Raw genomic sequence first — 14916 nt, 5'->3', positions numbered from 1 at the left:
TCCATATGTAATGTCTTTACTTTGTATAGTGTAAGAGTATGGAAAGATTTATCTTCTGTGATTTGATCTAATAATTATTTTAAAACATCATGTAGTTTTTTTGAAGTTGTGTTTTAATACCTTGATAGTGTGTTAATTTTTATCTTCCCTTAATTATTCTTCTCAGCTCTCTCAAACACATTTTAAACCTTTACAATGCTGAAAGTACATACATTTTTACCTTAATTTTTAAGTAGTGGATTCAAATAAGCTAGTTCTTGGCTTTTTCTTTTTTTCCCTTTAATCAGAAGACTCGATTTTTGTTCTGATTGAATTCTGTAGCCAAATTTACTTTAGCCTTAGAATATCCAGTATTAGCAGCATCTGTGTTAAGTTTGGACTCAGCTAATCTTTTGGAATCTTTGAATATTGGGTTGTAAGCCAAAACTTAGCTATCCAAGAGCACATCTGGCTTGCATAGTATTACCTCATTTGTATAAGGTAGTGCTCTTAGTTTCTTTTCATTAGTTTGTTTTTTGTTTGCTGGAAAGGGGAATTTGATATGGGGGTTGTGCTGGCAACAGAAAAAGTTTAAGGAACTTCAGCGATTTCTTTCTTCCTGTACTGAAATTCACATTAGAAGTCATGATTTTGGTACATAGCCAGGTATAGTAAGTAAACTAATAAAATAAGAATAAGAAATTCTCAGCCAATTACATGTGTTTGACAAATGTGTAGACACTACACTACTAGCTATTCTGTCAGGTTTGCTGCGTACAAACAAAGGTAGAGTAATATTTATGTTGTTAAATTTCTTAAGACTTATTTCTTCCAATAAGTGAAACTACCTCTTTCTAGAAGGATTGTTGTGCCATTTATAAAAAATGAAATGCTTTCAAAGTTCATTTGGATACGTAGCTGTTTGCTGAGGAAGGCAAAACAACCTGTTGGTTTGCACTGAGATAAATGTTGTTTTCTGTCTTGTGATTTAGGTATTTCCAACCTGCACTAGATGGAATGAGGTAAATCTTTAACAGCACAATAATCTGAGAAGTTTATAAGAAATTGGATTCAAAAAGTGTTTGCTTTGCTTCTATTTACATCTGCAAGATAACAGCGTGAAATCAATAGTATTTTGTTCTCAGTATTTGTTATTAAACATATTAGTATGTGTAGGGAAATAAAGACGACATTTGGAAATGGGTAACCTTGGGTTAATTAAATCCATCTGCTGTCTGACTAATGACAGGAATATTGTATCCAGGGAATCACTTATGCTAAAAGATTTGGTAATGCACAAAAAGTTTTCTAACAAAGCACTCTTAGAGCAAGCGAGGAGTCGTGTAACTGGAGAGAAAAACAGTCCCAGAGAGTAACTCACAGTATTGTAAGGCTCTGCTTCATGCGGGAATGTCCCAGGAGAAGCTAAGAACCACGTTTATTGTTCTTGACATGCAAAATTGTAACTGGCAAGAAAAGTAAAACTTTTCATCTTATGCTACATGAAGTTGTGTTTATGGGGCTAATTTAAATGCTTGTGTTTCTATGCTCATGAACAGCCAGGATATGAATGTTCATTAGGAAAGAAGCTATATAGTGTGCAAAAATGAGCTTCCAGAGACGCAGTCATGGCAGCTGAAGGAAGACAGACTTTTGATTCATATCGACTGGCAATCTGATCTTACATAGATCAATGCCTCAAGATACTTGGGGTGACTGTTTCCAAACAGCATGTATGATAGTTGCTTTCTATTTACACTGCTCTAACTCATATCAAGAGGGGAAAAAAAAAGACTTTGTACTACAGCTTACATACATTACACTTTGTATTGGTCATCTCTGCTGTTTGGTGTTCTTTTACAGCTACAAAAATCATTGATCAGTTTTTTGTACATCCTAATTCATAGTTTCTGGAAAAGAAAATCAAATACATAGTTTAATTTTATTGAATTAATTATTGGATTAATTTGTATTTCATATCTTCATACACTTGTGCAAAACATGGTTTGAAAGTGGGGGGAAAACTTGTGAAGTTTGTGGAGACCTGGGTGCTTTTAAAGCAAGGCAACCATAATAGCATCAGATGAAAAACAGTTTATTCCATGTTGAGCTGACAGATGGGCAAAACAAAACTCTGAGAGATTAACATTGTTCTGCAATTTAATTTTTAAAGTGTACAAAAAAGAGTTGCTTAATAGAATTGAAAATGGTGTATGGGTTGGTTTGATCTACATCGGAGGAACTTGTTTAGGCTTCCTTTGTAGTGAGTTGGACGAAGTCCTGCTAGTATGTGATTTATCTCAGCTTAAAGCAGGCAGCTAAAATAGGTCAGATGAATCGCTCTCTGAAACATCTGGTTTTCTCCTCCACGTTAAAAGTGACCCTCTCAGATGTGGACATCTGAAGTTTGATAAGATGAATGCCTTTCCGACTGTCACATTTTAAAAGACATGAGTTAATTATTGCTTTTTGAAGATGCTAAAGACAATTTGTTAAACAATGCATTTTAAAAGGTATTTTTGATATAACTGTGACAGTTTGAGTGTCGAAATTTATGATGTATTCCTAAACAAGCATGTCACACATTAGTACTTTGAAAACGTGGCCTGTAGCATAAATATGCCATATAGGCTTTCTAGTTCTGCTTCTCTCTTGTGCTGTTTTGGCGTGCAGGAGGTGGGAATGTGCACCCCCAGCCTCGCACACAGTGCAAAAACTGAGCACAGGCTGAATGCTGTGCACTTGCTTGCTATACAGAGACATGTATTCACTGGAGAACTTAGTCTTAAAAGTGCAGAATACATAAATGAGTTTGAAAATAGTAATTGGCCTCATTTAAAACATTTTCTGTCAAGCAATGTAGCTTATTAAACATTTAAGTAAAAAAAAAAAAAAAAAAAAAAAGCCCTGTACTTTTTTTGTGATCATTAATAAACCTGCTTCTACTAGTAAACATTGTAGTGTATGTTGAGTTGATAGTGACTTCCTAGCAGATGAATTAGCAGATGTATACTCTGTGGAACTGCTTATAATTTCATAGTAGCTATGGTTACCAGGTTAAAGAAATCATGGCCTGATGATGAACAGAAATAGATTGCAGCAGACTGGTTTGGGTTTGAGTTGCTTAAAAGCAAAATGCTCAAGAATAAGATCACGAGGACTAAGAACGTATGAGTAACAAACATGAGAGCACACTCTGAACTGGCACAGAGTCTGCTTTTCAAATCCTTGTTTTGATACAAAATCACAGTATTTTTTTAAAGCTGGGTTTTACTTGTATGTAGTTTGAGAATTGGGTGCCAACCACATACTTGTAACAAAATTATTTAATCGAAATAGTTAAGATTTTGAATGAATATTGCTAATATTTTCATTTTTATTTAGTACTGGACAAAGTTAAGTTAAAACATAGACTTTTCACATTCAAGGAAAGTCATATTCACTTTTTTTTAAATCTAACACTTTGAATGACTTAATGGAAGTATTTATCTTTTCTTTTGGATGCTCTAGCACTTAGAAAGAAATGGCAGAAGTGTGGGTTGAATTCAAGCAGGAAGGACAGAACTGGGCTTAAGGACAGTTGTACCTTTCCACTGATACTGGTGGGCCCAGTTCAGATGTTTCTAGTGTATATGTTGCCTGGCAGCATCAAAAATACTTGAGTCCATTTGCAGAAGGGAGTGCAGGTGTTGAGTTCAAGCCCCGTGGATTTCAATGTAAAGAACAAAAGATGTAATGTTTTCAAAAGTTTCCACATGGTTTAGAAACCCAAACTGCAGTGAATTGTGTTGGATATAGAGCCCTCAATCACACAAGCTTTACTCAAAGTGTTGCTCTCCTTTTATGAATTACGAACTATGTAGAACTGTACGTCTGAATTTAACTTGAACATAAGTTCTATAATGTCTGTATATTACAATGTAGAATAAGATTTTATGGCAACATGCTCTTCCTTAGAGTATGGATGCATTTAGACCTGCACTTTTGCACCAGGGAAGCTTTCCTAGGGACCCTCGTTGGGCCAGTGTAATAGCCACTTTAGTTTTAAAGGCTGACCATATTAAGACTAAAAACCTTGCGCCTCATGTTTCTCCATTTTGTAAGCGTAGCTTACAAATTCACGGCTACAAGATCATACTCAGTACGTCTGCATGCCTTGTTTTACAGAATAACCAACCATGACTACAGAATCGGGGTCGGACTCTGAGTCCAAGGATAAAGAGCAGGATCAGCAGGAGGGCCCTGCGCAGCAAGGGCCGGCGGAGGCCCAGCCGCAGGACCAGCAGCAGCAGCAGCTGAGCGAAGAGCATCAAAACGCGCTTGAGCAGTTCTCGGCTGTGGCAGCCCACAGCACACCGGTGAAAAAGGAGGAGGTAAGGGAGCCCATGCACGCATGCTCGCTGCACGCAACTAGCTACGTGCCCACTTATTGCTCCTGGGAAATAATGAGCCTGGTGTGTTAGGAGCAGAAACACATATTCCGATACGCATGGAAGGCTGTTTGGTGTGATGCTGTAGATCTTGACTGGTTGGTCTTCTGCATTTAAAAAAATAATAGTTTTCAAGCAGAATGTTTTGAAATTAATGTCAGGTCTTTCTGCCTCCAGTGCTTCAATATAAGGGCGGTCTTATTAACTAAGCAGGAAACATCTTCAATATTGTATTTGCATTAAATAGCAAACAGTGCCAATTTTTAAGAAGCTGAAAATGTTTTCAGAGTTCATTTCTTCTTTGACACCTGCCAAAAACTGATTTTCTGCTTGCCTGTCTGATGTGTGAGCCATGAAGAATCTGTGGTCCCTTAAACTTCTCGTAGTTCTGAAATGACTGCATTATAATTACTTTAACTATTCATGTAATAGCTTTCAGAAGAGCTATCACATGCTTTTCCATTTGGTTCATTGTTGCACTTATTAAATTTGTGGAAGCTGCTTTCTTTTTCCCGTTAATAATTTCCAGTCAATAGGATTAACAGACATTGTTCTTCATGGTTAAGTGACACACAATTAGTGAGGTACCTGCAAATCACATCCCTTAGCTCCGTGAGGTTATAACCCCCATCTGATCACATTCACCTTTGAAGAGTGGAATAAGTCAGTCTAAATACTCCTCTCCTCCACCCTTTAAAAAATTCAGATTGTGTGAAGTGGGGTCCTGTTATTTTACCTAGTTGGGAGTCAGTGCTGGTGAAGCAAGCAGATGTAAGGCATTACTTAAAGTCACCGTGAGTGCTTCCGTAGAAGCTGTTTGGGGCTAGTTGTGGTCTTGGGTTTTAAGCTTTTGTCCAGAGAGCTACAGCCCAAACTTGCTGTTGGTGGGGATAAAATGAGGGTGTAAGCGATTTCAGATAAAAAGTATTTTTGTATCTCCCTCATTTAGGGGAGCATTACCTAAATGCTTGGGACAACAAATATTTCTGGGACCAAATGAAAAGAGGTGTCTTATGTCTGACTTCTAATACCTCAAGAGGTAGACATGGCAGGGCAGGATTTCTGGTGTTTATCGCTCCTGAAGATCAACCATTGGAAGAACTGCTTATTTTTTTTCATTGCTGATTATTTTTGCCATTGATAACCCTTGATCAGCCTCGCTCCATGCCCACCAAAGACCTCTCTGCTCTTGCTCGCACATCCACTGATGTTGGGACAATTTTGGTCTCTGAAATAGATCGGAAATTGCATGTAATTAGTTTGGGGAGAAGAGGCAGGGCTGCTTGTCCAAAAGAGAAAGGTACTGCACAAACTGGTCATTAAAGTGTAATTCTATCAGGCCTAGGCATAGGTATTACTAATTTTGTTCTTCCAGACTTCTTCAGTAATCTTTCTGCCCCAAGTTTCTTTTAATGTTAAAAAAACCAAATGAAAACAAACCCCAGAATAACCACAAAAAAACCCCAAAACCCTTAGGCACCAAACCTGTCCATCTGTGTTTACAGAGGCATGAGTTTGGAGACCTGAGATGCTGTTGTGTGGTCTGTGATCCCTTCCTTTCCCAAAGAAGATCACCTGTGAGCCGGTATCTGTAGAAGCCTTGATAGAAGAACTGGGTTAGCGAAGGGATGTGCAAGACCTTCCCATTGAGATTACCAGATTGAATCCAAAAGTCCCTGTTGTAAGCTGATTGCTGAATCCAGCTGCAGTGATCTGCCCAGTATATTTCGTAGTGGCTTAAGTGTCTGTATTACAGGAAAGAACCACTTAAACGCAGTACTAAGAGACAGAGCTAATGGCAATGGTGGTTTTAAAAGAGCCCAAAACTGAAGGAGTAATGGGCATCATTCTCTCTCTTGCCGTCTGTAATCGCAGTGAGGAAGTTGATGGGTTTTGCTATCACTCGTATGAGAGAACCTTGGGAAGAAAGATTTAAGTTACCGATCCATGACGGTGACTTTTTGTTGTCATTCTATACATATAAAAAAGAACATTTTAATGAAGACAAAAAGGCTTTTTCATGTTGAGATTAGCAGTTACTACAGAAATTAGTCCTTTCTATCAGGTATAATAATGCAATCTTACTATCTTCCTGCCTTCCTATCTCATTGAAAATGAGCAAGGAGGCATCACACAGGTTGGGCACTGACATTTCTGAGCAACTATCATAAGTAGATGGGGTTCATATGTTGTGCAAGCTTGGTAATGTTGCTTCATACTCCAGTGAGAAGCTGTGAAGTGTCAAAGGTCATTACTGCTGAATCCTGTGACTCCAAAGGCTCGCTTCAAGAGGGGGATCTACCTTCAGAAGGGCTTGAACATACTGTGTCATAGTAAGGTACAGTAATGTAGATAGAGATGAGACAGCTTATGTTCAAAAACCACAAACTCTGAAGCAACTTGTGGTGCACTAGAATTGAGTCCGTGACACTGAAAATACTGGAGAAATACAGCACAGAGGTATCTTGGGGAAGAATTTAGGAGAAAATGCAACTATGCTTGCAGAGTTCAAAATAATTCACTGAGTACATGGGTTTTTCACTGGCCTTTTCTTTTTTTTTTTCCCCCTAGATACCGGGATGTCATGTTTCTTTAGGAAAAAGAGACTTAATACAGTCTGAAAGTACCTCAATGCCTGAACATGTCAGCATAGTTTGACGGATCTTCTCTAATAGTTCTTGGCATGTTTTGTTCTCTAGACAAACGAGAGAAAATCTTTTGTATTACTTTAACCTAGACACATTCCCCTGATCTTAATGTAGACAGGAACCTTAACAAAATAACCTCAATACCATTTAAAAAAAAAAAATTATAATTAAGCACATTTCTGCTGTAGTCTTGAGTTACCAGGTGTCTTTGTGTGAAGGAAAATAATCACCAATCCGTAAGGATTCATAGAATGTTTTCGTAGGCTGAAGATCCTTCTAAAATTTAAATGGCTGCTGGGTGCCCTTGTTGTGGGCTTTCCTCTTAAGCAGCTTTCCTGTTTTCTTTAAAAAGATTAATTCCATGCCTCTGGGGTTTTTTTTGTTGGTTGCTTTTTCTTGGGGCAGCGTCTTAACTTTCACATGGGAAATCTAATGAGCCACTGGCAATGAGAGTTTATTTCTTCCACTTCTGCCACCTCCACATGTGCATGTGCACTTTCCCTGGTAGATTTCTTTAACAAAACGCATGGAAATCATCAAAGAGTCCCTCTGCCCATCAGCAGCAGCGCAGCTCTTCACAGGGGCCCTAGGAGGAGACATCTTCAGTCTTGTTTTTCTCTCGGTGCAGTAGGTTGAACAACTTGCCGGCTGGCCGTGGTTGTGGTAGAGGGGTAGCTGGCCTCAAGCCTTGCTGTGAGCCTGGGGGCGACTCTCCCCATTTGTCACAGCTACGGTGAGCGTTAAGTGCTCACTGAAGGGCTAATCCACTGACATATGCTGTGCCTTCATCTCCTACCAGCCTTCAAGGTATGTGAGGACCTTGAGATCCAGACACAGAGCTGGTGTCCAAGTGCTGGAAGGAGAAAGTCCTCCAGTGCTGGAGCTAGATGGGGGAAGAGCCGGCTGGTGCTGGGCTGCTCCTGGGGAAGAACATCCACGACTCAGGGGCTGAGGTGGATTTTGAAAGCAGCTTTTGTGTTGCTTTTTTGTCTTGCTAGCCCCACTTTCTTCTAGTCTCCCCACCCAGGGAAGCCCAGGAGACCTTTTCTGTGTCCTCTCTCTCAGGGAAAGGAGGAGCGTGGGTCTTGCCTCACCTCTTTGCAGTTGCCTCTTCGCAGGTTGCTGGGGCTTTGGTAGGAGCTGGCGCTGTTGGTAGCAGAGATGATTCCAAATTCCTCTTTTGCCCCATTCACCCAAAGGCAGAGGGCTAGCTTATGGCTTGTTTGTGTGGAGTCTTTTGGGGAAAGTTCCCTGTGATTTAGTGGTATGTTGTTGTTGCTGGTTATAGGACACAAGGTTGTTCTAGTCTCAAAGCAGATTAAAGCCTTTGGATGGATTTGCTTCATTCTCATGAAGGTTTATTATATACAATGAATGGAAACAGACTTGGAGGATTAATTTACGATACATTTCCAGCAATGCTTTTTGGTTATTACACTGAAATTGTTCAGAGCCAAAACAGGTTTGTTTTTTTTTTAACTTGTAGTGAGATAACAGAAAGGTGTTATTTTTATCTTATTTGACTTAAAATTTAGCTTAGGAATTACTGAAGTCCTGTTGTGGTTTTGTTTGGACACTATCGGGGGCATAACTGATGAGAAAGGTAATGACTGTGGCCCAGTGCTGTTGCTAGGAAGGGTGAAATGCTGTAGAGCTGTTCTGGTTTCATCTAGTGCCATGGAGAGGACCAGGGGCTGGGCTGCATCACAGTAACTCTTCAAATGGTCTGACCCTTGGATAAACCCATGCAAAAGTAACCAAAGTTGTTTCTTCTTGCCCCTTTTCCCTGCAGTATATTTGTCTTTCAAATAGCACCTGTTTCTTGCCAGCTTGAGGGACTTATTGGGCATCTGCAGAGAGCAAAATTCAGCCTCTCAAACTGTACTTACCATCCATTAGCCAGCCAGCTGCACATAAAAGTTGTTTGGCCCCTCAGTTCCATCCTGTTTGTTTAACCCTTTTGCTCAGGCACTTGGGGAGCCTTTCACTCTCCCAGGCATGTCAGCATCCCCCTGCGAATTCACACTGTCACAGTGGATCTGTGCCCTTATTCAGGGGACTGTTTTCTCACTGACAGCGAAATTAGTGCAAACCTGATGGTCTTTTCCTGTTCCATGTGACACCACAGAAGCATCATATGATTTAATAGGTACAGGGCTTAAAAGTAATATCAACAAACTGTAGGAATATCTGTTCATTGCAATGTTTACCAATTACTCAGCATTTCCAGCAGACCAAAAAAACAGGTCTAAGAAGTCCAAGAGGGTTTTTGTACCTATGGAAAAAAGTAGAAGCCTAAAGTATGTTCATGCATGTCCCTCCTCCACAGGTACTCTGTACCTTTTGAAGTGAGAAGAGAGGGCTGGGAGGAATATGGGCAATACGGGAAATCTTTTCGATAGGTAAGGAAGACTCTGTCCTGCATCAGGGGCTTTCTCATACAAGCCCCACACTAGGGTCACTTAAATGCTTGGGTGCAGGGTGCATAGTGTTTTGCATGGCGTGATTGGTTCATCTCCCTTCAAAAAGTATCTTTCTTTCTCTTTACAGCCCACAGACAAAGAACAGGAGTTTGCTGCTGCGAGTGCAAAACAGCTGGAATACCAGCAGCTAGAGGACGACAAGCTGTCTCAAAAATCATCATCTAGCAAACTTTCCAAGTCTCCTCTAAAGATCGTCAAGAAACCGAAAAATATGCAGTGCAAAGTGACACTCCTGGATGGATCGGAATATGCCTGTGAAGTAGAGGTAAATTGCTTTTTGTCTTGTTTTTTGCATCCTGTCTGGAGGAAAATGGTTGAAATTAGATTTGTAATTTAAGCAAAAGAATGAATGGCCTGATATTTCACCAATGCCAAGCACAGAGATGCTTCTGTTGTTTTCTCTGGAGGTTAAAAGTGTTGCACAGATTTGAGCTGGATGAGGGATTGTGAGCAGTCCCTGGAACAGCCAGAGACTTTGGATTAATTTTATGTCAGCACATGCCACAACAGAATGCAGAAAATAAATTATGGGCAGCAAGGCCCATAAACAAAAGAAGGATTTGATCCCATAGGGCTTCTCTTTTCCTTGGTACTCTGCTGAGTCAAGACTCTTATTGAATCACTGTCCAAACAGTAATTCTGACCCTCATGAGATTAGCGGGGCCATGAGAGACACCCAGAGGAGGCAGGGGAAATGTCAGGAGCAAATAGCAGTGATAGTGGTGAGTTTTGTGAGCTTCTCCACGATGTCTGTGAATCATAACTGGGTCTGAATGTTACTGGCAGAAAGTTGCTGGTGGTTTTCTGTAAGGAAACTTGCCTTCCCTGCCAGGAGCCTACTTTTAGGAGGGATGGTCTTTGCTGCACTGTCACTTAGGAACCGGTCTGTGCCTGTGGGCAGAGCCATGCTAAGAGGTTGCCTTGCCTTCAACTCTGGAAGGCCATGGAGAAGCAGGGCATGAGCGAATTCAGCATCTCAGAGTGGACCCATTTCTCAATTCAGCCTTTCCAGCCGTGTCACCAAGGTGGTCTTTCGGCAGTGGACCAGTCTGTCCCGGGCCTGCTTTAGGTCAGGAGGCTGCAAGCAGCGGCCAGAAGGGGAAGGATGTGTGTTGGAGGGCTCAGCAAAACCAGTCCTCCCTCAGGCAACCACAGGATGCAGCGGCGAAGAAAAGCCACCTGGGGAGGACAGAAGAATATAAAGGTAGAGGTGGGAGTCTGCAGGCTTGAAAGAGGAACCTGCAAGAACATGAAGAAGGAGAGAGGACAGAGGAAAGCAGTATCTAACTGGGAGCCAAATCCTGTTGTCTTCACAGTCAGATTGCACTTGGCCCTTGCATCCTCCAGCCACTCTTGTTTTAAGCCCTCTGGAGAGTGGCAGGTGAGGAGGACCTTTATGATGTTTATTTAACCACGGCTTTACAGTTTGGGCCAAATTTTTCTATGCTAACACAGGAGCTGTGATTTTATTACTCTTACAGCAACTTAGCAGTCATGCTGTCAGGTATCTTTTAGTTTCACTGGCCAAGCCTGTGTTGTTTCCTTCAGACTAGCAATAGCTATCTGGCCACATACTTTGTGACTATTAAATTGTCATTTCTTGACCTGCGGCCCCAGTTTTGTCTGTCAAGAATAGCATGCGAACCATTAAGCTGGAAGAATGACTAATGCTGGCTTTGATGGAAAGAGTCAAGCTCGTTTCAGCTTTTGCCACTTGGCTGTAAAATGTGAGTCACTTTTTGCAATTCAGTCAAGCAAATTTTACCAAATAGGATTTCTATGGAAATCTTGTCTAGCAGGCTGAACTTCATGAGAATGTAAGATGGAGCAGAAGGGGTGACTTGTTATGTTAGACTTCCACTTATGCAAAAAAACGCTGTGAATAATACTTTTAGGAAGTTTCACTTTTTCACTAAACTTTTGACTCTGTTGAAGTGTCAAATTGCTAGCATATAAAAGCCATCATGTTTTATTGCTCATCAGATTTCTCCACTTTGCAAGTTCTGAATAGCTCTTGAAAAACGTCCAATATAAATTTTGTATGCATTTTTTCTACTTACACTGCTGAAATATTTTGAAGTTGTCTTGACTGTCATCAATAATCACTTTATCTGCTTCTAAGATGGTTAGACTTACTAGGCAGAATGTAATATTGATGAGAATAGAGCTCCTAAAAGGATGAATCCTTAAATGACAAAGCTATGACAATGAGCAGACCATAGGGTGCATTGAAACAGAAGTTAGTTGGGAGGCACAAATATTTCAGGGAGCAGTTTAGAAGGCACAAATGTTTCAGGGAACAAGTGCAACTGGGGTGATGCATGCATTTACATACCTTAAATGGACGATCCAGACTTTGCATCCTTCCTAGGTGGTATTGTCAGCATACTGTGTGTATTGAGGATGCAACTGCAGGTACCTCTCTGGCACAGCCCACTCTGGCCCGTGGGAACACTTGGTAGATCCCCAGGGGAGTCTACTTTCCAAGTGCATAAAGTTCAGCTACAGCAAAAGGATGCTGTGTCCAGTCGAGAGAAATTATGTGACTTTCACTATGCTTTTTCTCCCAGGGAGAAAAAGTATATACAAAGGGAGTTAGTAGGGCAGGGAGACTGAGGGTCTGTCTCAGGAGACGTCTCAGGAAACCATGTAGGAGGCTGAAGGTGAAGTTCTGCTATGGTAATTTTGCATAACAACAAAGTTCTGTGGCTGTTTCACAGAAGCTCAGTGCTGCAGCATAAGAAATAATCTGTCACATTTCAGAAAAATGCTATCACATTTTAAGGATCACTCTCAAGTGAACTTACTGTATCCCTTTAAACTGGGGGGGGGGGGGGGGGGAGAATATATATATATATATATAAATAAAGTATACTGAAAGACCTAACAAATTATGGAGGTCAGTAAATTCCCCAAGATTAATTCCTGAAGAGAAGGGGGAGAGAGGAGGACAACACATGGCTATCAAATATTTAATATTTTCATTCCTTGTGTTTAACCCACTTGAATGCATCTTTCAGTGTGGATGGTAGCCCAGGGTAGGGATGTGACAGTTGGTGGATGTGAGTCAGAAATGTCATCCTATGTTGTTAGCTCCTGTCTTCCAGCTCTGTCTGTGTTGTGCTTCTACCCACTGAAGGCTACAAAGCAGTGTGATCTAGAAGGACCATAAACTTAGAAACCTAATTCTGAGCTAGAATAATAGCTCTGTCAGTGAATGTTTTGGACATTGGCCAGATATTTATCCCTCTAGAATTGCATTCCCTAGTCTGGGAGTTGGGGATCATTATAGAATCCATCAGTTATTCTATAGAGTGCTTTGCAAATGACAAATGCTTTTATATATGTTAAATATTAATATAATTTAAAGGAGCTTATTGCTCTCAAGTAGAGCACAACCTACAGCTTATCAATTATGTGTTCATCCAGTTAACGACCTGACAGCCGAAATTGCATGTAGTCACAGATTGAGATGCTTCTGAGGCAGGTTTGCTTAATCCATTATCCCCTTGGTGTCCTTTGTTTCAAAAGCCCCTCTTTCTTATTCCATATTTAATGCTGAGCGTCTTCACTGCCTGCTGCTGTATCTTTCAGTCTCTCTCACGTTCAGTACTTTGCATTTGCGACACCAGGAGTTTTTCATATTGTGTGAGATATATCTACATGGGAAAATGTGAAGGTAACCTCAAAGCTGAGGTTAACAGTGGTTCATCCAATGTGGTATCCATTCAGTGAAAGAAGCTTAAGCAAATGCCAGGTAAAAGCTTTCTCCTGAGGCCCCACGGTGTTACTGCCTGTGTGCTGTATCCATCCTGACCCAGAAAGTCTTTCATGCAGTAAGACATCACAAGCCAAAACCAGGTTAAGTAGGTAACCCAACCTGTTAATTCATCCTCCTCCAAAACCATAAACCAGAAGCATTACCACCTGTACCCCCACTGCCTCTCTCATCTGGGAGCCTACAGATGGTAGTGGCAGGCTTATTTAAGAAGGGTGTTCCCTTTCAGAGGTGGGATGGCCACCTAATGGTGCTTTGTCTGTCCAGGGACAGCTGTTGGCTTTTGGAGCAGAAGTATTTGCTGAATGCTGACATTGTCCCTGGTACTTTGTCAAAGAAAAACAGCCTCAGGGTGGCTACGTGGTTCTCCCATGTCATGAAGAAGTTGGAGGTTTCTAATGGGTGCTCGGTCACAGGAGTCAACACAGCCTGCTCAGAGGGATACTGAGCAGTGATTTCCACATAGATGTCCATCCCTGCTGGAAGTGGTTCTCCTTGTGCTCTTCATTGCGCTCTCCCAGCCAGCATTGGGATCAGAAATACTCTTTGTCAAAAGCGGCCAAGCCCACAGTTGGGGCCAAAACTGTACTGTAGAGAGGGTGCTGAAGACTTCTCTGTTAAGTGAGCTCTGACCTACACTTTGCATTTGTTGGTTTGGAGAACCAAAGATAAAGCAAGATCCAAGACTGCAAATTGATTTCAGATAACCTTAAAAAAGACAGTGAACACACTAGTTCAGGTTTTTCCTAAGATACAAGAAAACAAGCAGAAATAACTTATTTCTGGGTTCTTCCCACTTTAAGTAGGGGTTTTCAAGTGCTGTAGTACATTTATGCTATTTCTAAGATTTATTTCCTTCCTCTTCCCTCTCTGCCCCATCTCAATTTTCTGTTATCAAGACTACTGCATTTTAATTAAAAGATGCAAGTGGAACCAACTCTCATCTTCTCCCTTACATGCAGCCTAATTTGAAGTGTCTTTCTAAAACAGGTTAGAATTTGCCTTCATTGTTTCTGCTCTAAACATATACATGCTATTAATTGCAAAGTGAGATCAGAAAACTGGAACATTTCATTTTTCAAAGGCTTAGCTGTCTGAGCCCATTGGTAATTTATACTCTCTCTTGGTTCCTCCATGTCTCTGACTTTCTTATTGTGCTGGACACCAGTAAATGAAAACAAATGTTTCCATGGCAGCCTGTCTGTGGCATCTCTGCAGGCCTACATCAAACAGGGTGAGTTGCCGTAGGATTCAGATAGGCTGCAGAGCACATGCAAAGCTGACGTCTTGGAAAGCATTACGGGTATCCCATCTTCTTGGTGGGTGGTGGTCAGCTGAGGTAGGAGGGGACCGGTTTGGGACTTTTTTCCCCTCCATTTTTTCTCAGTCATGCTGCCACTGGGACCTGGGCAGTAGTTGGGTGTCCCATGCTGTAGCCACTGCTACGCCTTTGTGATGAACCTCTGGTGACTTCCTCCCTGTTGGAGAGCCCATTTCCTTAATGGGTTTCCCTGCGTCCTCAGGTGACTTCAGAATAGCATACCTGAGTTGAAACGGTGAGAAGTTTTAGTTCCAGATATGTAAAACCAATGTTTATA

The 14916-nt window shown here is 41.1% G+C and overlaps 1 protein-coding gene across 32 annotated transcripts in view; it reads left to right on the top strand.

The window, feature by feature from the left end:
• Positions 1-14916, top strand: part of EPB41L3 (erythrocyte membrane protein band 4.1 like 3) — a 143661-nt gene that overhangs the window by 73317 nt on the left and 55428 nt on the right. For 29 of the 32 annotated variants that reach the window (XM_030011270.1, XM_030011269.1, XM_030011272.1 and 26 more), the window contains exons 2-3: positions 4147-4352; positions 9608-9805. In XM_030011270.1, coding sequence (XP_029867130.1) covers positions 4158-4352; positions 9608-9805 — 393 coding nt within the window. In that variant the 5' untranslated portion in view covers positions 4147-4157. The remainder of the gene's footprint in view (positions 1-4146; positions 4353-9607; positions 9806-14916) is intronic. The other 3 variants (XM_030011277.1, XM_030011276.1, XM_030011278.2) reach the window with 1 other exon arrangement.

Source organism: Aquila chrysaetos, chromosome 4 (genome assembly GCF_900496995.4).
Source record: "Aquila chrysaetos chrysaetos chromosome 4, bAquChr1.4, whole genome shotgun sequence".
NCBI lineage: Eukaryota > Metazoa > Chordata > Aves > Accipitriformes > Accipitridae > Aquila > Aquila chrysaetos.
The sequence above is the reverse complement of the archived record's forward strand: the minus strand, read 5'-3'. Positions and strand labels throughout refer to the sequence as shown.